General features: G+C 42.7%; 1 protein-coding gene across 4 annotated transcripts in view; it reads left to right on the forward strand.

The window, feature by feature from the left end:
• LOC309543374 (Fc receptor-like protein 3) overlaps positions 1-16,654 on the forward strand; it is a 69,179-nt gene extending 52,525 nt beyond the window's left edge. For all 4 annotated transcript variants that reach the window (XM_082242846.1, XM_082242848.1, XM_082242847.1 and 1 more), the window contains 3 exons: positions 1,871-2,014; positions 14,898-14,969; positions 16,556-16,654. In XM_082242846.1, the coding sequence (XP_082098972.1) occupies positions 1,871-2,014; positions 14,898-14,969; positions 16,556-16,620 (281 nt within the window). In that variant the 3' untranslated portion in view covers positions 16,621-16,654. The remainder of the gene's footprint in view (positions 1-1,870; positions 2,015-14,897; positions 14,970-16,555) is intronic.
• Positions 16,655-24,994: the final 8,340 nt, after the last annotated feature.

Genomic DNA, 24,994 nt, shown 5'->3' on the forward strand with positions numbered 1-24,994 from the left:
GTATGAAGGTTGGGGAGGCAAGGCAGAAACCCCAGCAACTATGCTTTGGTAGAAGGTGTACTGATGTACCCCTGACCTACAGATAACAGGGAAACTATGTTGTGCCTAAAGCAATAGACCAAAGAATGCAGCTTATGAAATCTCTGGGGCTATGAGTAAATTAAACAATGAGATATAAGCACTATAAATATTTGCTAATGTGGTCAACAAGCAATTGTGATGGGGAAGATACTGTAATTAGTGTTAAGGTTTCAGGGCAGGCTAATGTGAGGGTTAGGGTTACATGGAGAGTTAGGATTACAGGAAAGGTTCATGTTAAGCTTACAAGGGGGTTAGTATTAGGGTTATAACAAGGGTTAGGGTTAGTGCTAAGCTTACACAAGGGATCAGTCCAAAAGTCCATATATCCTTTATTCTTGACAGTGAAATCCCAACCAGTAAAAAAAACAGTAACTAACACGGTATATTCATTGGGCCTCATGTTTGGTTGCTAGAGTTCCAATATGGACTGTGATAAAACCTTTTGGATGGATATTTTAAACAAGGGTGAATATTCAGAACTCAATGGTATTGGAACTTAAACAACTAAACCTGCTGATAAAGGGGGATTCTTTTTTCCACTGGTTGTGACTTCAATGTCAAGAATAAAGGCTATATGGACTTTTGCACTGATTGTTTGGTGCTTGGTTTCTTCTGTTCATGTTAATTTTAAATACTGCCAGTATAGCAGCCTGAAATTAGATTTCCACATTAGAAAAAGGGTGTATCAAATGGTATTGGTGTTCCAATACACCAGACCTTGAGTGAGCCCCACAGGGAACCGTGTATTCTGAGGAAGCACCCAACCTGGGACTTTAAAGTCCCAGGTTGGGTGCTTCCTCAGAATACACAGCTCCCTGTGGGGCTCACTCAGGGTCTGGTGTATTGGAACACCAATACCATTTGATACACCCTTTTTCTCATATGCTCTTAGGGATGTGGCAGGATCTTTCTGGGCTCATTGGCATTTAGGGACGGCACCCAACATTCTCTACTATTAGATTTCCATATTCTTCCACGCATCAAAAGAGCAAAGAGAAGGCCTTATTAGTGTGCTGCTGGTCCTTCATTATCCAATTTTCAAGCTAAGATTGGAGAAAGGACCAAACTTTATTGCTTATCTTTAACAGGGAAAAGTGAGGTCACCCATCGATATATGCAGGGCTGTTGATTTGCATAAAATACCAAGTATGTGTGAACAGACTTCGAAATGTTACTCAATTTGCATACACGTATTTCATCACTGTTTTAGTATTTGTTGTTAGTTGTTTGACTGGGGTTCAGCTTTAAGTGCAATTATCCCTTTACACAAACATTTGGCAGTGCCTTAGATATGTGGCTATGTGGCCAATGTTGTCGCTGGTTGGATGACATGGTTTAAGGGTTTTGGGAAAGTGTCAGAAGCTCGAATCAACCATGGGATTCTTATATTAGCCAGGGAATCTTGTACAAAAATATCCCTATTTGAATTACCAACTTTGCCTACCTAGCACAGCCCTTCTCATACTCTACGTTTTATTCCTCATTCATTTGACTTCACTTACGATTCACTCACCATAATTTAAAATAATGAAAAATACAACAAGATATCCCGTGGTAATGGCTGTGACGACTGGGCTCTATAACACCTATCCAAAACACCTGCTTTACTACTAGATAGGCACCAGAAGATACAATAATGAAACGTTAGTGGTTTAGCCTGCTGGAATTCATTCCCAACAGAAATATAAGTATATGTAACTTTCTTTACTCCACCTTCATTCTACTTTATCAATAGTATTCCGTATCTTTGCTTTAAAATACAAATAATGATTTTCTGTTTTCTCTATAGAGACAAGTAACACAAATAATCTAGTGTCAATACTCCCTGTGACTTTGGTAGTATTGCTCCTAGTCCTTGTTTTTGCCATCTTGATCTTCATGTACAGAAGGAAACAAATTTGGTTATCGGTTAACAGCCAACAGCAAATAACAGGTAAGTCCTATAGATAAGAAAGAGACCCCATCTGATCAACAAGACCCTGAAAGAACAACGGTGCCATCACTGGAGTTCACGTCCTAATTTGCTACTTTGTACCAATGACGAGAGTTGTAAACAGCTCACCCACTCATAGTCGATCTTCCACGCTCAGATATATTGGAGGGGCCAGTGACTGTGCGAATAAAAGGAAAATCTAGTACTCTATTGTCCACAATATCAAAAGATATCCTTGATTGCAAGCTACACGTAATAATAAAAACAGCACACACTGCAATGTGGTTTTCACTCTGTTTCTTGTGTCAAGCAGTTACCCAAGTTGCATTTGTAATCAAGCTTACTATAGAATGAAAAAGTTGATCCTCCTAAACTGATATTTAAAGTACCGTATGTGTTAAAAAAAATGTTAGACCAGATCACACCACCACAGAGTGTCACCGAAGCCTCTTCACCACAAAGAGTTAAAAAAGCTCCATACCAGATTTTCAGATCCCACAAAGAGATCACAGAATACCTTGCTGCTCAGAAAACTACGTTCCGGGAAAAAAAGACTCTACAGGTTCCTAAGGCAACACGAAAATCCCTTTGTTGAGTGCATTGCCTTTGGAACCTGGAGAGTCTTTTTTTCCTTGAAGCGTGGTTCATTTGGCTGCTGAGCAGCAAGGCATTTTGTGATCTCTTTGTGAGATCTGAAAATCTGGTAAGGAGTTTTTTTAAAATATTTGGTGAAGAGTAGGGTTGAGCGGACACCTAGATGTCCGTGTTCGACGGGTTCGGCCGAACTTTAAAAAAAAGTCCGGGTCCGTGTCCCGGACTTTTACCGAACTTTTCCCGGACACCGAACCCCATTGAAGTCAATGGGGACCCGAACTTTAAGGCACTAAAATGGCTCTAAAACACCAAAGGAAAGGGCTAGAGTGCTGCAAATGGCAGCAAAACGTAATTAAGAGCATGGCAAGTGCTCTGCAAACAAATGTGGATAGGGAAATAACTTAAAATAACAAAAAAAAACAGAAAAATAAAACAATGTTCTTCTTCATCTCTGAAGGACGAGGCCCATATGGAGTAGGAGGGAGGTTGAGGTGGTGGTGGATGTGGCGGTGACATAGGCGTGCGCACAGGGTGTGCTGGGTGTGCCTGGGCACACCCTAATCACCTAGGGCACATAGCATTGCCAGTGAGGAGATGGGAAAGATCTCCCTGGGACCTGCTCTGCTCTATTTCTCCTTGCCTACAGGTACATGGCCCCGATACATTACTCTCCCTGCTGGCAAACACATGCATGTGTATTTCAACTTTGGGGTGCACACCTTAATGCAATAGGCTGCGCACACCTATGGGCGGTGTAGGTGGAAGCGGCGGTGGAGGAGGACCAGGGCCGGATTAACAGCATCATGGGCTTGGTGCTGAGGATTTTGAAGGGCCTTAAGGGCCGTGCCTTGCCATGCACCCAGAGGAGGAAGGGTGCAGCCATGCATGCCTAATTCAACATGGGATGCTGTCTCTGAAGCCCATAAACACATCCATGCATCGCCAACTGTCCCTCCTTGTCCGGCCTTCACGCTGTGTGGGGAGGTTCTGAGGGTGCTGCCTGGGGAAGCGAGCATAGAAGCCAGACTTCTGTGTTTACAAGTGACAGAAGAGCGGTAACAGTGAATGAATATGGCCAACCCGGGGCCTATATAAAAGGTAGGGGCCTGGAGCTGCAGCTCCAATAGCCCCTACATTAATCTGGCCCTGAGGAGGAGGACGAGGTAGCCAACACTGCTTCTTTTCAAAAATTTTAAATGAGGGTACACCCCAAAAGAGTGAGAAAGAGCAAAAATGGAACAATGGGTGGGTAAGGTCGGTATCCATTGCTATTCTGCATAAGGTACGGAAAAGTCCCGTGGGATCCATGCCTGGTTCATTTTAATGAACGTGAGCTTGTCCACATTGTCTCTGGACAGGCGGCTGCGCTTGTCTGTTATAACGCCCCCAGCCGTGCTAAATACCCGTTCAGATAATACACTGGCTGCAGGGCACGCCAGCACCTCCAAGGCGTAAAGGGCAAGCTCAGGCCATGTGCCCAATTTGGAGACCCAGAAGTTGAAGGGGGCAGACCCGTCATTCACTACATGTAGGCGTGTGCACACATACTGCTCCACCATGTTGGTAAAATGCTGCCTCCTGCTAAGACGTTCCATCTGAGCTGCTGGTGCTGCTGTTTGTTGTGGCGTGCTGACAAAGCTTTTCCACATTTCGGCCATGCTAACCCTGCCTTCTGAGGTGCTGGCGGTGCCCTGGTTGCGTTGGCGACCTCCTCCTCCTCCTCCTCTGCCTTGTGCTTCCACTGTGGCCCCGCTGTCAGATGGGAATGCCAGCAGCATGGCGTCTACCAGCGTGCGCTTGTACTCGCGCATCTTGCGATCGCGCTCCAGTGAGTGAATTAAGGACGGTACGTTGTCCTTGTAACGGGGATCCAGCAGCGTGGCCACCCAGTAATCAGCACAAGTTAGAATGTGGGCAACTCGGCGGTCGTTGTGGAGACACTGCAGCATGTAATCGCTCATGTGTGCCAGGCTGCCCAGAGGCAACGAAAGGCTGTCCTCTGTGGGAGGTGTATCGTCCGTGTCCTCTGTATCCCCCCAGCCACGCACCAGTGATGGCCATGAGCTGGCCTGGGTGCCACCCTGCTGTGAACATGGTTCCATCTCCTCCTCCAGCTCCTCCTCCTCCTCATCCTCCTCATCCTCCAGAACTGTGCCCCTGCTGGACAATTGCGTCCCTGGCGTTTGCGTGTGCAGGAACCCACCCTCGGAGCCCCTTGCGAATGACTGCCCTGAAAGCCTTGGAAATGTTACCTCTTCATCCTCCTCCTCCTCCTCATCCTGTGCCACATCCTCTTCCATCATCGCCCGAATTGTTTTTTCAAGGAGGCATAGAAGTGGGATAGTTAAGCTGAGAACGGCGTCATTGCCACTGGCCATGTTGGTGGAGTACTCAAAACAGCGCAACAAGGCACACAGGTCTCGCATGGAGGCCCAGTTAAATTAAATAGCGGAATAGAAAATATGATCCAAAAAAAGTGTATGTATATCACACGTACACAACCACACTGGGCCCCAATTACTATTGTTTGTACCCCTAAAAGGCTAGATGAGGAGTAGGGGGAGTATGGAACAGGCAGCACCCTCAAACCTTCAGAAGTATGAGATGAACCCCAACAACTTGGAAAGGTGGATCTCTCTCACACGTACCAACACAGACTATCCCCCAATTTAACTGATCCCCAAAGGTTTTTGATTAAATAGCGGAATAGAAAATATGATCCAAAAAAAGTGTATGTATATCACACGTACACAACCACACTAGGCCCCAATTACTATTGTTTGTACCCCTAAAAGGCTAGATGAGGAGTAGGGGGGGTATGGAACAGGCAGCACCCTCAAACCTTCAGAAGTATGAGATGAACCCCAACAACTTGGAAAGGTGGATCTCTCTCACACGTACCAACACAGACTATCCCCCAATTTAACTGATCCCCAAAGGTTTTTGATTAAATAGCGGAATAGAAAATATGATCCAAAAAAAGTGTATGTATATCACACGTACACAACCACACTAGGCCCCAATTACTATTGTTTGTACCCCTAAAAGGCTAGATGAGGAGTAGGGGGGGTATGGAACAGGCAGCACCCTCAAACCTTCAGAAGTATGAGATGAACCCCAACAACTTGGAAAGGTGGATCTCTCTCACACGTACCAACACAGACTATCCCCCAATTTAACTGATCCCCAAAGGTTTTTGATTAAATAGCGGAATAGAAAATATGATCCAAAAAAAGTGTATGTATATCACACGTACACAACCACACTAGGCCCCAATTACTATTGTTTGTACCCCTAAAAGGCTAGATGAGGAGTAGGGGGGGTATGGAACAGGCAGCACCCTCAAACCTTCAGAAGTATGAGATGAACCCCAACAACTTGGAAAGGTGGATCTCTCTCACACGTACCAACACAGACTATCCCCCAATTTAACTGATCCCCAAAGGTTTTTGATTAAATAGCGGAATAGAAAATATGATCCAAAAAAAGTGTATGTATATCACACGTACACAACCACACTGGGCCCCAATTACTATTGTTTGTACCCCTAAAAGGCTAGATGAGGAGTAGGGGGAGTATGGAACAGGCAGCACCCTCAAACCTTCAGAAGTATGAGATGAACCCCAACAACTTGGAAAGGTGGATCTCTCTCACACGTACCAACACAGACTATCCCCCAATTTAACTGATCCCCAAAGGTTTTTGATTAAATAGCGGAATAGAAAATATGATCCAAAAAAAGTGTATGTATATCACACGTACACAACCACACTAGGCCCCAATTACTATTGTTTGTACCCCTAAAAGGCTAGGAGTAGGGGGAGTATGGAACAGGCAGCACCCTCAAACCTTCAGAAGTATGAGATGAACCCCAACAACTTGGAAAGGTGGATCTCTCTCACACGTACCAACACAGACTATCTTCCAATTTAACTGATCCCCAAAGGTTTTTGATTAAATAGCGGAATAGAAAATATGATCCAAAAAAAGTGTATGTATATCACACGTACACAACCACACTAGGCCCCAATTACTATTGTTTGTACCCCTAAAAGGCTAGGAGTAGGGGGAGTATGGAACAGGCAGCACCCTCAAACCTTCAGAAGTATGAGATGAACCCCAACAACTTGGAAAGGTGGATCTCTCTCACACGTACCAACACAGACTATCCCCCAATTTAACTGATCCCCAAAGGTTTTTGATTAAATAGCGGAATAGAAAATATGATCCAAAAAAAGTGTATGTATATCACACGTACACAACCACACTAGGCCCCAATTACTATTGTTTGTACCCCTAAAAGGCTAGATGAGGAGTAGGGGGAGTATGGAACAGGCAGCACCCTCAAACCTTCAGAAGTATGAGATGAACCCCAACAACTTGGAAAGGTGGATCTCTCTCACACGTACCAACACAGACTATCCCCCAATTTAACTGATCCCCAAAGGTTTTTGATTAAATAGCGGAATAGAAAATATGATCCAAAAAAAGTGTATGTATATCACACGTACACAACCACACTAGGCCCCAATTACTATTGTTTGTACCCCTAAAAGGCTAGATGAGGAGTAGGGGGGGTATGGAACAGGCAGCACCCTCAAACCTTCAGAAGTATGAGATGAACCCCAACAACTTGGAAAGGTGGATCTCTCTCACACGTACCAACACAGACTATCCCCCAATTTAACTGATCCCCAAAGGTTTTTGATTAAATAGCGGAATAGAAAATATGATCCAAAAAAAGTGTATGTATATCACACGTACACAACCACACTAGGCCCCAATTACTATTGTTTGTACCCCTAAAAGGCTAGATGAGGAGTAGGGGGGGTATGGAACAGGCAGCACCCTCAAACCTTCAGAAGTATGAGATGAACCCCAACAACTTGGAAAGGTGGATCTCTCTCACACGTACCAACACAGACTATCCCCCAATTTAACTGATCCCCAAAGGTTTTTGATTAAATAGCGGAATAGAAAATATGATCCAAAAAAAGTGTATGTATATCACACGTACACAACCACACTAGGCCCCAATTACTATTGTTTGTACCCCTAAAAGGCTAGGAGTAGGGGGAGTATGGAACAGGCAGCACCCTCAAACCTTCAGAAGTATGAGATGAACCCCAACAACTTGGAAAGGTGGATCTCTCTCACACGTACCAACACAGACTATCCCCCAATTTAACTGATCCCCAAAGGTTTTTGATTAAATAGCGGAATAGAAAATATGATCCAAAAAAAGTGTATGTATATCACACGTACACAACCACACTAGGCCCCAATTACTATTGTTTGTACCCCTAAAAGGCTAGGAGTAGGGGGAGTATGGAACAGGCAGCACCCTCAAACCTTCAGAAGTATGAGATGAACCCCAACAACTTGGAAAGGTGGATCTCTCTCACACGTACCAACACAGACTATCCCCCAATTTAACTGATCCCCAAAGGTTTTTGATTAAATAGCGGAATAGAAAATATGATCCAAAAAAAGTGTATGTATATCACACGTACACAACCACACTAGGCCCCAATTACTATTGTTTGTACCCCTAAAAGGCTAGATGAGGAGTAGGGGGGGTATGGAACAGGCAGCACCCTCAAACCTTCAGAAGTATGAGATGAACCCCAACAACTTGGAAAGGTGGATCTCTCTCACACGTACCAACACAGACTATCCCCCAATTTAACTGATCCCCAAAGGTTTTTGATTAAATAGCGGAATAGAAAATATGATCCAAAAAAAGTGTATGTATATCACACGTACACAACCACACTAGGCCCCAATTACTATTGTTTGTACCCCTAAAAGGCTAGGAGTAGGGGGAGTATGGAACAGGCAGCACCCTCAAACCTTCAGAAGTATGAGATGAACCCCAACAACTTGGAAAGGTGGATCTCTCTCACACGTACCAACACAGACTATCCCCCAATTTAACTGATCCCCAAAGGTTTTTGATTAAATAGCGGAATAGAAAATATGATCCAAAAAAAGTGTATGTATATCACACGTACACAACCACACTAGGCCCCAATTACTATTGTTTGTACCCCTAAAAGGCTAGATGAGGAGTAGGGGGAGTATGGAACAGGCAGCACCCTCAAATCTTCAGAAGTATGAGATTGTGTTCACTGTACCCCACAAAGATTGAGTTCACTGCACCCCACAATGATTGTGTTCACTGCACCCCACAAAGATTGTGTTCACTGCACCTCACAAAGATTGTGTTCACTGTACCCCCCAAAGATTGTGTTCACTGCACCCCACAAAGATTCTGTTCACTGTACCCCACAAAGATTGTGTTCACTGCACCCTAAAAGGATGTTGTTCACTGCACCCCACAAAGATTGTGTTCACTGCACCCTAAAAGGATGTTGTTCACTGCACCCCAAAAAGATTGTGTTCACTGTACCCCCCCAAAGATTGTGTTCACTGCACCCCACAAAGATTGTGTTCACTGCACCCCAAAAAGATTGTGTTCACTGTACCCCCCAAAGATTGTGTTCACTGCACCCCAAAAAGATTGTGTTCACTGTACCCCCCAAAGATTGTGTTCACTGCACCCCACAAAGATTCTGTTCACTGTACCCCACAAAGATTGTGTTCACTGCACCCCAAAAAGATTGTGTTCACTGTACCCCCCAAAGATTGTGTTCACTGCACCCCACAAAGATTCTGTTCACTGCACCCCACAAAGGATTTTGTTCACTGCACCCCAAAAAGATTGTGTTCACTGCACCCCAAAAAGGATTTTGATCACTGCACCCCAAAAAGGATGTTGTTCACTGCACCCCAAAAATGATTTTGTTCACTCCACCCCAAAAAGATTGGGTTCACTGCACCCCAAAAAGATTGTGTTCACTGTACCCCCCAAAGATTGTGTTCACTGCACCCCACAAAGATTCTGTTCACTGTACCCCACAAAGATTGTGTTCACTGCACCCCAAAAAGATTGTGTTCACTGCACCCCAAAAAGGATGTTGTTCACTGCACCCCAAAAAGGATGTTGTTCACTCCACCCCAAAAAGATTGTGTTCACTGCACCCCACAAAGATTGTGTTCACTGCACCCCAAAAAGATTGTGTTCACTGCACCCCAAAAAGGATTTTGTTCACTGCACCCCAAAAAGGATGTTGTTCACTCCACCCCAAAAAGATTGTGTTCACTGCACCCCAAAAAGATTGTGTTCACTGCACCCCACAAAGGATTTTGTTCACTGCACCCCAAAAAGATTGTGTTCACTGCACCCCAAAAAGGATTTTGTTCACTGCACCCCAAAAAGATTGTGTTCACTGCACCCCACAAAGGATTTTGTTCACTGCACCCCACAAAGATTGTGTTCACTGCACACCAAAAAGGATTGTGTTCACTGCACCCCAAAAAGATTTTGTTCACTGCACCCCAAAAAGATTGTGTTCACTGCAGCCCAAAAAGATTGTGTTCACTGCAGCCCAAAAAGATTGTGTTCACTGCAGCCCAAAAAGATTGTGTTCACTGCAGCCCAAAAAGATTGTGTTCACTGCAGCTCACACACAGAAAAATGGATGTGGATCACTGACACCTGCCTATCTCCAATCCCACACCACACAGCAATATCGATTGTAGTTTGTAGAACACAGTTTCCCTAAAATTCAGCAGACTCTGTCCCTAACAGGATTGAGAAGAGATCGTAGATCAGGATTGAGTGCAGATTCACCCCACCCCCCACACAGCAATATCGATTGTAGTTTGTAGAAGACACTGACCCTATAATTCAGCAGACTCTATCCCTAAAATGCCTACAACTCGCCCTGCCTAAACACTCCGACCTGTCCCTCAATTCTATCCGGACACAAATGGTTTTTTCCTGCCTATCTTTCCCTAATCAGCAGCCAGCACGTTGATGTGTGCTCTGTCCCTGATATAAGCAGCATAATGACGCCGCTGCGGCTGCCTCGAACTTATAAAGACTTGGTCACATGCTTCAGACGGCCAATCACAGCTACTAAGACATTTGCAGGCATGGCTGGGATGGCTTAAGGCACACCAGTTAAACGATTGTTGATTGGCTGTTGAAAGCCCGCCATGAAAAGAGCGCCAAAGCATGCAAAACCCGGAAATAAAACGACCGAACACGGATTTTTACCCGAACATACAGTAAAGTGTCCGTGTCCGTGTTCGGGTACAAAAAATCCAATTATTCGGTACGAACACGAATAATACAGTCCGTGTTCGCTCAACACTAGTGAAGAGGCTTCAGTGACACTGGTGATATGATCTGGTCTAACATGTTTCATGTTTTAGGAAAGAAGAGTGTGGAGGATTGTACGCTGGGCACTATATTTGCACTTTAAGAGGACTTTTATTTCTGTTCATGCACTTTATATAAGGATTTATGCACTGTATATGATGTTAATGCACTATTTATCATTCACATGAATGTGTTGCTCTAAGTGATTTATTTTTTTGAATGATATTCCAGCCTCCCCCTCCAAAAATTAAAAGTCAGCAGCTACACATACTATAGCTGCTGACTTTTAATATTAGGACACTTACCTGTCCTGGAGTCCAGCGATGTCGACACTGCAGCTGATGTTTCAATCGCTGTCGGGTGCTGCCGTTGCCATTGCCGGTAAGGGAACCTGGCAGTGAAGCCTTGCGGCTTCACAGGCAGGTCCCTACTGCGCATGTGTGAAGCGCACTGTGCATTCCTACTGGCTCGGCAGCGGGTAAAGGAGGAGGGGGCCAAACTTCCGAGGGACTTCTCCCGAAAGTGGGGAAGGGTACCAATCAAAAACAGGTACCCATTCCCCCTCCCCCTGAAAGGTGCCAAATGTAGCACCAAGGGGGGGAGGAAGCAAATGAGTGGAGGTTTCACTTTTGGGTGGAACTCCGCTTTAAGTTACTATCGACTGCACACCTTAATTCTGTATATGTTTTATAGATGGTTATAAACTTTCTTTACTCTATCCAAAAAGAAAAAAAGGTTTTGGTTTTAGTGCTACTCTTAGTTAGGGGAGGAGGTTATTGAGTTGATTTAGGAGGATACTTATATTTGGTATTTTAACCATGCCTAGGCATGGTTCACTCCCTTAGTCTGGTTCATTTGTTTAATGTTAGCTCTCTGGACCATACCAAGGATCACTTGAAAGGGGTGGTCTGGGGCATGAATAACTTGGAGTCTGGTACAGTGCAAACTGTGCCCGAGCACAGAACTCTCATAGATCACTCAGCACTCACAGAGAATGGAGCATGGAATAGGGATTACCATACTCTGGCTGGCAGAGGTGATGATGAAAGCATGCCCAGGAACGATTCTTTTCAAGCACATTGTTAGCGCAGACCAACTGAGGAGTGGGGATAATCATACTCTAGCATGGTTCAGATAAACCATGTCTAGTGTAAGTATACCTTATATTCTGGCCTCTTGTATTATCAGGGATTAAAATAGTGAAATATAAGATAATGAAACAAACTCCTAAACACTGTTTTGCAAGTAAGGAAAAGATGCTCTACCTTTAACCATTTAAAATTAAAGCAATATATATATATATATATATATATATATATATATATATATATATATATATATATAAAAGGATATCGGGGAACTGGAGAAAGTGCAGAGAAGAGCAACCAAACTGATAAAAGGGAAGGAGGACCTCAGCTATGAGAAAAGATTAGAGGAACTGAATTTATTCTCTCTTGAGTCTTGACAAGAGGAGATTAAGGGGGGATATGATCAACATGTATAAATACATAAGGGGTCCATATAGTGAACTTGGTGTTGAGTTGTTCACTTTAAGGTCAACACAGAGGACAAGGGGGCACTCTTTACGTCTAGAGGAAAACAGATTTCGTCTCTAAATATGGATAGGTTTCTTCATCGTAAGAGCTGTGAAAATGTGCAATAGACTCCCTCCAGAGGGGGTTCTGGCTAGCTCACTAGATTGCTTCAAAAAAGGCCTGAATTCTTTCCTAGGTGTACATAATATAAATGGGTACTAACATTTTTTTATGTAAAGCTGATCCAGGGAATATCCGATTGCATCTTGGGGGATCAGGAAGGAATTTTTTTCCCCTGCTGTAGCAAATTGGATCATGCTTTGTTGTGTTTTTTCGCTTTCCTCTGGATCAACTGCGGGTATAGGATTGTGTATATGGGATTGAATGGTTGGGTTTTCAATACTTTTGTTTTGCTTTTTTTTGGTTGAACCAGATGGACTTGTGTCTTTTTTCAACCTGACTAACTATGTAACTATGTAACTATATATACCCCACTTTCATTGCCTTTCTAATGCTAAAAAAACATAAAGGCATTGGTTGCTTACATTTTCAAATATACTGAAGCAACATAGAACCTCAAACTTCCTTTGCTGTATATGTATGAACATATTGTAAGTCTAAATTGTGGGAAAAACTACCAAGAGATTACCACAACTCTCAAGCAAGATCCAATGACAGACTCTTTCAGGGCAGATAAAGACCTTCCCTAGGAGTCAGATTTTACCCTAATCGTTTGCTTTTCCTCTTAACATAGTGTAACATTTACCCAACAACAAGAGTATGAGTTGCACCAGGCAAGTGGAGCTGAAAACACACCTATTAGGTGACAACCATAACAAAAGCATCAGTTTTGGGTCGTCTAATCATCCCCAGGTGACCCCAAGTGTAAGAAGAATATGGGTCATGCTATTGCTGACTCACTTTGCAATAAAAATGTTAGTTGCCTGGCTAGCTCTGTTTTTATTTCTTTTACATTCAAACTCAGGTATTGTTAACAAGCGTGGAGCAAATCAAATAGTAATTTGTAACCTGCTTACTGTTTCTACATCAGTGACCATTAAGCTATAGGATGAGCATGGGGACCATGCAACTAGAGCTTGCAAAAAGAGGTCAGAAATGGAAACTCCTATATTTCCTTTATTACATAATTTGAGTACAGTGAGTGAGCAATGTCACCCTAAGACAAGGGGTGTGTTAATCCCAAGAAAGATGGGGGTGATTGGACACAGATCCTTAACCCGTAACAACTTGGAATCATCAGTAACAGCTTGAATTCAGCAGTAATCCACAAATCAGAGCCCCACCCTCCAATTTGAAAAGTCCCTGTGAACATTAAAAAAAAAAAAAAAAGGAGAGTTCCAAAAAATCATCTTAAAGCGGAGTTCCACCCTGGATTTTTTTTTTTTTTTTTTAATACCCCCGGGACAGTCAGGGCTAGTGCATTCCACAATGGCTTGCCTCTGATCTGTCCCGGGTTGCACTTACCTGCAAGACGAAATACTTACCTTGCAAACGTCTTGTCCAGCGCTGCCATCTCAGATGTGGGCAGCTTGAAGCCAGCGCGTCCTCTTCGGCGTCTTCTTCCGCCTTCTATGGTCCCACGATGCTCTGCGTCGGCCCCGACGTCACTTCCGGGTCGCGCGCGTCACCCCTCCACAGCTTCTGGGCATGCCCAGAAGCTGTTTAGAAGGGGATGACGCGCGCGACCCGGAACTGACGTCGGGGCCGGTGCAGGCGCAATGATTCCTGGGAGCTATGACGTCCAGCTCCCAGGAATCATTGCAGAGCCAGGAAGTGACGACGGGCCGCGGCTGAGGAAGGAGGAAGAAGGAAGTAAGGTAAGTATATTTTCTTCGCTACGAGGTAAGTAAAAAAAAAAAAATATGCGATTATCCATTTCTTTTTCAGGTGACCCGGAGCGAGAAGATGGAGGTAAGTATAAAAATAGGGTGGAACTCCACTTTAAGAGTCCAAAATAATTTATTTTTAACTACACATGACAGCAGGATGGCAAAAGACAGCCAACGAGTTTCAGGAGCCACAAATCCCCCTTCATTAGGAGTTGGACAATGTGGCAAATATGTACAATTGCACCTGCCTCCAAGGACGAGTGATCTCAGCCTTAGAAGCAAGTGTAATAGCACATCCCTTCTTTCTCCTGTTAGAGAGTTATATTTAGGAACATTTGCTTTGAATTCGATCAATACCATTTTGCTATATTGTCCAAGCCCTGATGAAGGGGCATTTTTGCTTCCGAAATGTGTTGGCTGTCTTTTGCTGTCCTGTTGTCTTATACTGTATAGTTAACAATACAGCATTTGGAGCTCTGGGCACGGTCAATGGGCTCTCTTTTTGTATATTTTCATAAGGAATTGTGTTTGTGACAGGATCATCTGACAGAAGGAAAATTAATGCAGCCACCACATCTAAGGACTGTTACACTGCAACATATTCATTTTTGCTTATGGGTTTAGATTAACAAATTAATTAGAATAAACAATTGCTAATATTCTGTCTCTTCCAGTAATTGATAAGGATGACACAATTGAGTTTGAAGATAAATATGCTCTATCTGAGGTGCGTCATACACCACAAGGTAAGTGCAGTAATATTAATCAACACGTTTAAACTTGTGACTATGAAAGTAGAAAAAGTGAGACCGCACTCCGGTTGAATAGGTTGGTTGAAATCAAAAAATCGTTTCTTTTATTCCTCAAGTAAAAGCAAAAAGACAGACAGTGTACAAGCAGACGTATAGGTTGACGCGTTTCACGACATTCCCAGTCGCTTACTCATAACCACACTGTGTGGTTATGAGTAAGCGACTGGGAATGTCGTGAAACGCGTCAACCTATACGTCTGCTTGTACACTGTCTATCTTTTTGCTTTTACTTGAGGAATAAAAGAAACGATTTTTTGATTTCAACCAAACTATTCAACCGGAGTGCGGTCTCACTTTTTCTACTTTCATATGTTCCTGGACTACGGATCCGACCTGCACCAGGTTTAAGACACACACCTGAGCGGCTACACCTCTCTGTTTCTCATAAACTTGTGACTATGCCAGATAAAAAAAAAAAATAATAATTCCAGGTAGCTGTGAATAAAAATATATGCACTTCTATTTCTGTGCAGTTTAATATGTATAGTAAGGATGAAGTAAGGATATACGTTCACACCATATGAATATGTTGTAATGAGAACTTTCATTAATTACATTGAAAAAAATTGCCCAGCAATAAAGTGCATGTAAAGTCAAATTTTTATTTTTTTTTTAGTTTTTGATAGCATTTGGAAAGCGTTTTTTATTGCCGTGATTTTCCCCTGCTACTGTCTCTTGACCATTGTCTCTAGTAAAAAGGCAATAGGAAAGCCATACTTGGTGTCTGGTCATTGAAACAGGAGGTAAGGGAAAATCTTGTATGGTAATAACTGTCTAAGAGGCGATATGTCCTAATACTTCCTTCTGTGTTTAATAGAATGGAAGTGAAGAGAAATCTCCAGATGGGACACGTAAAAAAAAAAAAAAAACCTCACAAAGTCCTAAATATTTCCTACTCTATCCAAGACTAAAAAAGGTTTTGGCTTTATAGACACATCAAGTCCTATAAACACACTAAGGGTCCTTCTTAAATCTCTTTTATTAAAAATAGATGCCTCAGTATTCGTGTTGGATAATAATATCTTTAGGTAAATCCTATCTCCGAGTGAAAGAAAAAACCTTCTCTTGCTGTGGGGTTGCCCCACGTTAAAAGAGTTGAATGCTCATTTACGTCTAGGGTACTTTAAAAAGTTATACTTACCTCCTTACCTCTCCTCTACTCACCTATGCTCCAGAGGTGGACTGTTCCTTGGCATCCTCACGTCCATTGTAGGGCTAAGGATCCTGCATTGTACTTGATGGAATCAGAGAATCTGTAACCACTGGAGTGTAGTGGAGAAGAAGCTGTGGGGACTGGTCTTGCAGCATGGAGAGGACATGCGGGAGCAAAGGATCAGGTATGTAAAGTGCTTTTTATTGGCACCCTATACCTACACAAGTGTTTAACCATTGCAGTGCATGGACAACCCAACTCCATGGGAGGGTTTTTGTTTTCCCTGTAGTTCAGCTTTAAAATAACATTTTTTTTTAAGAATCGATTTTTAAGTAGAGAAGGAAATTAAAATGTGACTTACTCTTAGATTCACAGAACTCTTTCAATAAGCCCCCTGGATATAGTAAAGTGCCAGCCCTGAAGATTGCATGACTGCCTGTTGTCTTCACAAAGGACCAATAGAAATGTGAGTAGAACAAGGTTCTGTTTTTTGTTCTTTGTCCTTTGGGACATCTGCCCATTCTATTCTCAAAGACAAGTGCCAAAGCCGTTTCACTAGTCAAATTCATCTGCTGAAGAGGATTGTGGGATCGATAGTCAGTCAAAGATGGCCAATTAGCAGATGTGGATAAATAGTGAAATTCTCTAGGAATCTCCATGTGCATGCTCAGAGCTTTTTTAGAGTGCTCCAGCTCCAACAAACCTTGGCATAAGTGGTATGACCCTCTCACCTTTTGTGCTTTAATTTTAGCCCATCACTGTAAAACGTTGCCTCCTCGGCCAATAGGAAAGCCCACAGTGGTCAGGGTCAGGTTCTCAATTGGGAATTAGGGGTCCAAAATTGCTCTAATATTAATGTTCTATATTAAATGTGAGCCTTCATGCAGCTGGATACGTCTGCTACATAATACCAATGAATAATGAATCATTTCAGTATGGTTTTAGGTTTGTTTTAAGAATTCTTTGTATTTTTTTTTTTTTTGTCTTTTTAGAAAAATAAGAAGAAAAAAAGTTGAAATACTCAAAATTCAAAATTCAAAATTCGATTTTAAATACTCAAAAATCAAAAATTCTATTGATTCCTTTATTTATTTATTTTTTATTGTATTTTATTCTTGTTTATTATCTCTGAAAATAAATATTGTCATTTTTTTTTTTTTTTCAATACAGATATACAGTCCAACCAAAGGAATTCAGAGAACATTGCACTTTTCCAAAATATAGAAAATCTATGCATTCTTCTGCATATTATTTTCATTCGCTTAAAGTATATGTAAACTCCATCACTAAATTCTAATTTAAGCTAAAGCATGGTGTGTAATTTACAATGTTTTAAATTGTGCAACGTTTATTAAAAAAAATGACCTAATGATCCTTCTATGAGAGTCTTTGTTCGGGCACTCCTGTGTTGATACCTTGTCACATGGACTTCAAGTGGAAACTATACATGGCCGTTTTAACACCCATTACATACAGTAGGTACTGCCCACTATTGTCATCATCAGGAAACCACTCCTAATGCCATGCAGCCATTGCTAGAGTGTGTAAGATGGGAAATGGCTGTATAAAATCCGCAAATCGGCAGCGCTGAAATGTAATGCAGTATGAGAAAGGTGGAAAACAAGTATTTTATTTTATAAAAAGGAAATTGTTTATGATACACAGTTTTAATTTTACTCTTTTTGAAAAATAATTTTTTATTAAATTTTCAACATGTAACAATTAATCGATAAGTAACATGTACTATAAAGTACAACAAGGTAATTACGTGAAGTAAGGATAAGTACAACAGTAACGACATAAAATGACCAGGAGAAGGAGAAACATATGATTACATACATGAGAGCCTGCCTCCGTATGCATCCCCAGCTGGGTGTGAAATGACAGGACCGGCGCACCCCCAGAGATCTCTTAACTACGGTCCCGGAAGGTGCGCCTGACCAGGCGAGGCTATAGGACGCACGGGTGCTCTAGGTCGAAGTCATTGAAACAAATGAATACTATCAAAATGTAAAAATGAAGTACAGACGAGGGAATACAGAAATATACAAACATTTCCATAATTTTACTCTTAAAATATTTGTAAACTACTACTCAATATATTTCCATGGTGCAACTGATAGAACTCCTCAGTTGACAGACAACTGAGACTGCCATTTACAAAGCAGTAGAGCAGTAACCAATAAAGGGGTTGTAAAGTCAGAAGGTTTTTTATGTTAATGCATTAAGATAAAAAGCCTTCTGTGTGCAGCAGCCCCCCTCAGCCCCTCTATTACTTACCAGAGCCCTATCTCTGTCCACTAGTGCCTCAGACGTCCAGGGACTCTCCCCCCTAATTGGCTGAGATACAGCAGCAGCACCATTGGCTCCCGCTGCTGTCAATCAAACTCAGCCAATCAGGAGAGAGAGGGTCGGGGCCGAATGGCAGCTCCATGTCTGAAGGGATACACAGAGCTGCAGCTCAGCTCGGGTGCCCCCATTGCAAGATGCTACTGTAAATAGCCAAACAATTTATTGCACAAAATACATAATGACTTACACATAGGTAAGCTGCAATCCGTATCGCAGCGTCTCCAGCGCACGATCCAGCCGTCCACCGGTCCGGAGGTGACGTCACAGGAAGCTGGTCAGATACTTGGTTACACCGGAAGCCGCAAATGGAACGCAGGCTCCCGGAAATGACGCAACGACGCCTGAGGAAGGAGCCGAGTGCGCATGCTCCGAAACGCGTTGCGTCATTTCCGGGAGCCTGCGTTCCATTTGCGGCTTCCGGTGTAACCAAGTATCTGACCAGCTTCCTGTGACGTCACCTCCGGACCGGTGGACGGCCGGATCGTGCGCTGGAGACGCTGCGATACGGATTGCAGCTTACCTATGTGTAAGTCATTATGTATTTTGTGCAATAAATTGTTTGGCTATTTACAGTGGCGCCTGTTCTTTTCTTTCTACCTGTGCCAGCGGATTCCTCGGAGTTTTCCCGCCAGTGCTGCCTCGTACCCTGTCATTCAGGACAGTCTCCCAACAAGAAACTGGAGCATCCCCTGCGCCCCCCTTACAGCGGTGGACTCCTTTCTCTCTTGCCTGGTCAGAAGCGCCCAACAACCACTTTTCCTGACCATTGCAAGATGCTTGCTGTGGAGGAACTCAACAGGAGGGAGGAGCCAGGAGCTCCAGCCAGGGACCCGAGAAGAGGAGGATCTGGGCTTCCTTCTGCAAAACCACTGCACAGAGCAGGTAAGTATAACATGTATGTTATTTTAATAGAAAAAAGAAAAGAGAGGCTTTACAATCACATGGTACCAGCAGCGCCCCGGTACAGTGATCTGTGACCAATCACAGCAGATCACATGACGATTGTAAACGATGGCAGGCTTTCTTTTATGCTATCCATTGTGTACAATTGTGTTGCTAGCTGTAATTGGTCAAACTGATCACATGGTATAGAAAGAGCCAATCGCAGCCCATTTGTACCATGTGATTAGCTGTGGCCAATCACAGCTAATCACAACAATACACACTGAATGACTCAGTTTCATTCAGTAAAAATAGTTGCTTATACCAGTGAAATTCACTGGTATAAGCAATCATGACGTGTAGATAAAAAAAATCCTGATCTCTTCTCCAGAGTAGTAAAAATGTTACTATGGTAACACTGTACTGCTTTTGTCACAGTGTGTTAAAAAAATTGTGAAAAAAAATGTAAAAACATTTTTTTTTAATGTTTTAAAATTATTGAAATGTCCTTGATCACCACCACATCTGTTATCTGATGACGCTGGTACTACACTGATGACAGTATGTAAAAAAATAAAAAAAGGGAAAAAAAACAGTTTTGTTTAATTCCTTCATTTTCCAAAAACAAAAATTTTCAACTTCAAAAAACTCACCATGCCTCTTACTAAATACCTTGGACTGTCCCTTTCCAAAAAGGGATGATTTGGGGAATATTTGTACTGTTCTGGTGTTTTCGGGCCGCAAGAAATGTGATAGGCTGTCTGACCAAAGCAGTACAGTGTTACCATAGTAACATTGTACTACTCTGGAGAAGTGATCAGGATTTTTTTTTGTAATTAGTGTTGTCACATGAAAAGATTTAGTAAAATATTTACAAAAATGTGAGGGGTGTACTCACTTTTATGAGATACTGTATATTCCATTGATTGTGAACTTTCCTACATACTAAATAATAAACACTGATTTGGGTTATTTTCACCAAAGAAATGTACCAGAATACATTTTGGCCTAGATTTATTAAGAACATATATATTTTTTTGCTAATTTTTTTAACAGAAACAAAGAAAAACACGTTTTTTTTTGTTTTTGTTTTTTTTCATTTTCAGTTTTGTTTATTTAGCAAAAAATAAAAAACCCAGTGGTGTTTAAATACCACTGAAAGAAAGCTTTGGATACAGTTTTGTATGCCATTAGCAGGGATGTCAGCATGCTCACCGAGGCGCAGGACGATTGTTTTACTGAATGCCTGAATTTTTTTTACACATTTGTAGATTACATTGTCATATCTCCATGCCCACAATGGGGGGGGGGGGGTTGAGCTCACGAATGCCTGGCTAAACCGTGTAACAGAGGCAGGGGAGGACTGGGCCAGGGGGCAGGGGGGCAATTGCCCCCTGGGCCGCTCTGATGCCCTGTAAACAGGCTGCACCACTCCTGCCACAGACATGCCTAAAGGATTCCTGGTGAAGAGAAGTAAAAAGTCGCTGCCACTGACCTACTGAGTGCTGATGGAAGACAAGGACAGAGCGCAGGCCTCCCCCCAGCATGGATGGTGTATACTGGGTCTGCGCAGAGGCCGGTTCCATGCCCCACTGGATACTGTTCTGCCCTGCCCAGCCCCAACCGAGCCGTCCCAGCTGCCCCCCAACCTCCCCCTGCTGGCCAGATCGGGAACTCTGATTCAGCCGGTAAGTAGAGAGTGTCTGGAGCAGGGCTTCAGCTTATAATGGGGGTCAGGAGGAGGATTGGAAGGATGGGTGAGGGAAAGTGGGAGGGGGGCCGAGTCACCGCACCATGGGCCTCTGGTTTGTACTTGCCCCCTGAGCCAAAAGTTGCCAGTCTGCCCCTGAACAGAGGTCTCTAAGTCTGGTAAGCATCCATCTTTTGGATGGTGGTGGAGCACTGTGAGTTTAAGCCCAGGTTCACACTGGGGCCGTTTTGAACTCGCATAATTTCAAGCCAGCATTTCTGTCCAACTTCGGGGGGCGATTTCACAGACATCTGTGCGGGTTCCTGCACAAATGTCTATGGAAATCACCCCCCAAATCGGCAAAAGCCGTACAGAAGCTACCTTTGGGAATCGGTGTGACGCCACAAAGTTGGCGTTGCACCAATTCAGACAGTGCCATTGCCGGCAATTGCCTCCAATTTGACATGAGATTTGACATGTCAAATTGCATGTCAAATCGGACCAATGTGAACATGGGCTTACTGATTGAGCTAGATAGATTTGTTTCATTTTATTAATCTGACTAACTATATAAGTTGATCACTTGGAGCACCTTTGAGCATAACACGTACTGTATGTAGCACCATCTTCATCACAGGCATTGGAAACGGGACTATTTCTATTTTCTGCTATCAATATTCCCTCTACGCTACACATGTCGGTTAGGGGTCCGAACTGTCCATCGCAATGTCACAGTCCCGCAAAAAAATCGCAAATCGCTGCCATTACTAGTAAAAAAAAAAACAATAAAAATTACAAATCTTTCCCGTAGTTAGTAAACGCAATAACTTTGCGTTTTTTTTTTTTTTTACCATAAATATGTAGCAGAAAACAAATTGGCCTAAAATGTTAAAAAAAAATTATTTTTACTTTTTTTTAGGGGGGAATGTTATATATCAGAATGTGAAATATATAGTTTTTTTTTTTCAAAATTGTCGCTCTTTTTTTCAAAAATTAAAAGTCGCACAGGTGATCAAATACCACCAAAAGAAAGCTCTATTTGTGGGAAAATAAAAAGATGTAAATTTCGTTTGGGTACAGCGTCACACGACTGCACAATTGTCCGTTAAAGTAACGCAGTGCCGAATCGCAAAATATGGCCTGGTCAGGAAGGGGGTAAAATCTTCCGGTCTCAAAGTGGATAAAAAAAATATGCTCATTGGGAATTTTTTGTCAAAGACATGTAGCTAAATAAATTTTGACCTAAATATACAACAAAAATTGAATATATTGCAGTGTTTCTCAACTCCGGTCCTCAGGGCCCACTAACAGGCCAGATTTTAAGTATTACCTTGGGGAGATGCAGACTAGAATACTGCAACCACTGAGCAGCAAATGATATAATCACCTGTGATGTATTTCAGTTTTCTTGCAAACCTGGCCTGTTAGTGTGCCCTGAGGACCGGAGTTGAGAAACACTGATATATTGGATATTTTTTAACAGTCATTTTTTATTAATATCGCAAAAAATAAAAAGTGCAGAGGTGATCAAATACCACCAAAAGAAAGCTCTGTTTGTGGGAAAAGGACACAAATTTTGTTTAGGTACATCGTTGCATGACCGCGCAATTGTCAGTTAAAGTCACGCAGTGCCAAGTTGAAAAAAGTGGCCTGGTCATTGAGCAGCAAAATCTTCCGGTTTTAAAGTGGTTAATGTATGAACACTTACATTTTTGAGGAATTTAGGTCTATCAACAGCGCAACACTATTGTTTGGATATTTTTATTTGGGTATTGTTGTGTGCAATACAGCGAGTGAAGCTGTTGACCAATATTTCTTAGAGGATTGCACACAGCGGAGAATAATTTCTTTTAGTATGAACGTACAATTGTCATTCAAAGTGTGACAGCGCTGAAAGACGAAAATTGGCCTGGGCAGGAAGGGGGTAAAAGTGCCCTGTATTGAAGTGGTAATATGCATACAATATGCTAATATTAGCATAACAGATGACTATCATATATGGGTTATTACATAGTTAGGGTGAAAAAAGTCCATCCAGTTCAACCAATAGAAGGGATAAAAATGTATACAATCCTATAAACACGATCTTATACCCACAGTTGATCCAGAGGACAGCAAAAAACAAAACAAAAAACAAACAAACAAACAATAAAGCATGATCCAATTTGCTTCAGCAATTGGATAATCCCTGGATTAATTTTACCTATAAATATTAGTATCCAGTTATATTATGCGTTTCTAGAACAGTATTTCTCAACTCTGGTCCTCAGGGCGCAATAACAGGCCAGGTTTGCAAGAAAACTGAAGTATATCACAGGTGATATAATTTGCTGCTCAGTGATTGTAATATTCTAGTCTGCATCTCCCCAAGGTAATACTTAAAATGTGGCCTGTTAGTGTGCCCTGAGGACCGGATTTGAGAAACACTGTTCTAGAAAAGAATCCAGGCCTTTCTTAAAACAATCTACTGAGCTGACCAGAACCAGCTCTCGAGGGAGTCTATTCCAAGGTTTCACAACTCTTACTGTGAAGAAGCCTTTCCATATTTGGAGGTTAAATCTTTTTTCCTCCAGACGTAAAGAGTGCCCCCTTGTCCTTTGTGATGACCTTAAAGCGGAGTTCCACCCAAAAGTGGAACTTCCGCTTTAGGGAGTCCTGACCCCCCGACATGCCACATTTGGCATGTCATTTTTTGGGGGGGGGGAGCGGGGACCTCGTTTTGACAGGTACCCACTCCCACTTCCGCTCGGAGCGCCGCGGCGCCCTGAGCGGAAGTTCTCCTCTCCCCCTCCCTCCCTGCAATCTTCTGGGACACGTCAGAGGTCCCAGAAGATTGCCGGCCAATCACGGCATGCAGCGCGACTCGCGCATGCGCAGTGGGTACCCGGCTGTGAAGCCGCAAACTGTAACAGCCGGGTGCCCACAGCAGTGATGCCGGCGCCGAGGGAGAGGATCGAGGCTTCCGGCGGCCGCATCGCTGGACCGTTGGACAGGCGAGTAAATGGCTGGAACTCCGCTTTAAAGTGAATAACTGTACACACTATATGGACCAGTTACTATAGTACTATACAGTACCTCTTTTAATACAGAAATAATTTTGCTTGCTTTAGAAACCGCAGCTTGGCATTATATGCTATTATTAAGGCGAAGATCTACCAGAATACCAAGATCCTTCTCCACCATTTTATCTGTTATTTATTCATAGTCTTGATTTTAATTGCATATTCTTTCTAGTTTGATGACTGTAACCTTTTATGCAGTCAATTTATTCTTTATATTTTTGTGAAGACTTGCATATTCCTTTCACCCAGATGATCCTTTCCTTTTGCCATATTGTTCATTTGTACTTCTTTTGTTACATTAACTGTTGTATTTATTGATTGCTTCCTCTCTTTTTCCTTGGCTAGTTGTCATTTTGGTCTCCATTCACAGAACCAGATTCCATGCGGTATTTAGGTGTTTTCCTAAATACCGCATGCGACCATGAAAATGTCAATTCACTATTGCTTTATGCTGTATTTACTGCATAGAGAAAAAGAAATGCTCTGTAAATACTGCATAAAACAAGAGTGGAAGTCGATTCACAAAAAGAAGCCTCGAGCAAAGTCACGGAAGGCGGCGGGAGGGGGGGGACGTCCCCTCCCGCTCACCAGGGTAACGAGCCGCATCAGTCATTACCGACGGAAAGCCGACCATTGGCTGTTAACCACAGTACCGGCATCATCCTGGTATACCCCCGCAAAGTCTGCCGACGTAAATATAAGTCGATATGCGGTAAGTGGTTAACAACCAGTAAATACTATGGTTGTTAAGAAGCTGGCGGTGAGTCATCAGCTGTCAGCGGGGTTCCTGGCCGGTGACATCACAAGGGGGCAATGCCAC

This window comes from Pelophylax lessonae (assembly GCF_965119305.1).
Source record: "Pelophylax lessonae genome assembly, chromosome: 13".
Lineage (NCBI taxonomy): Eukaryota > Metazoa > Chordata > Amphibia > Anura > Ranidae > Pelophylax > Pelophylax lessonae.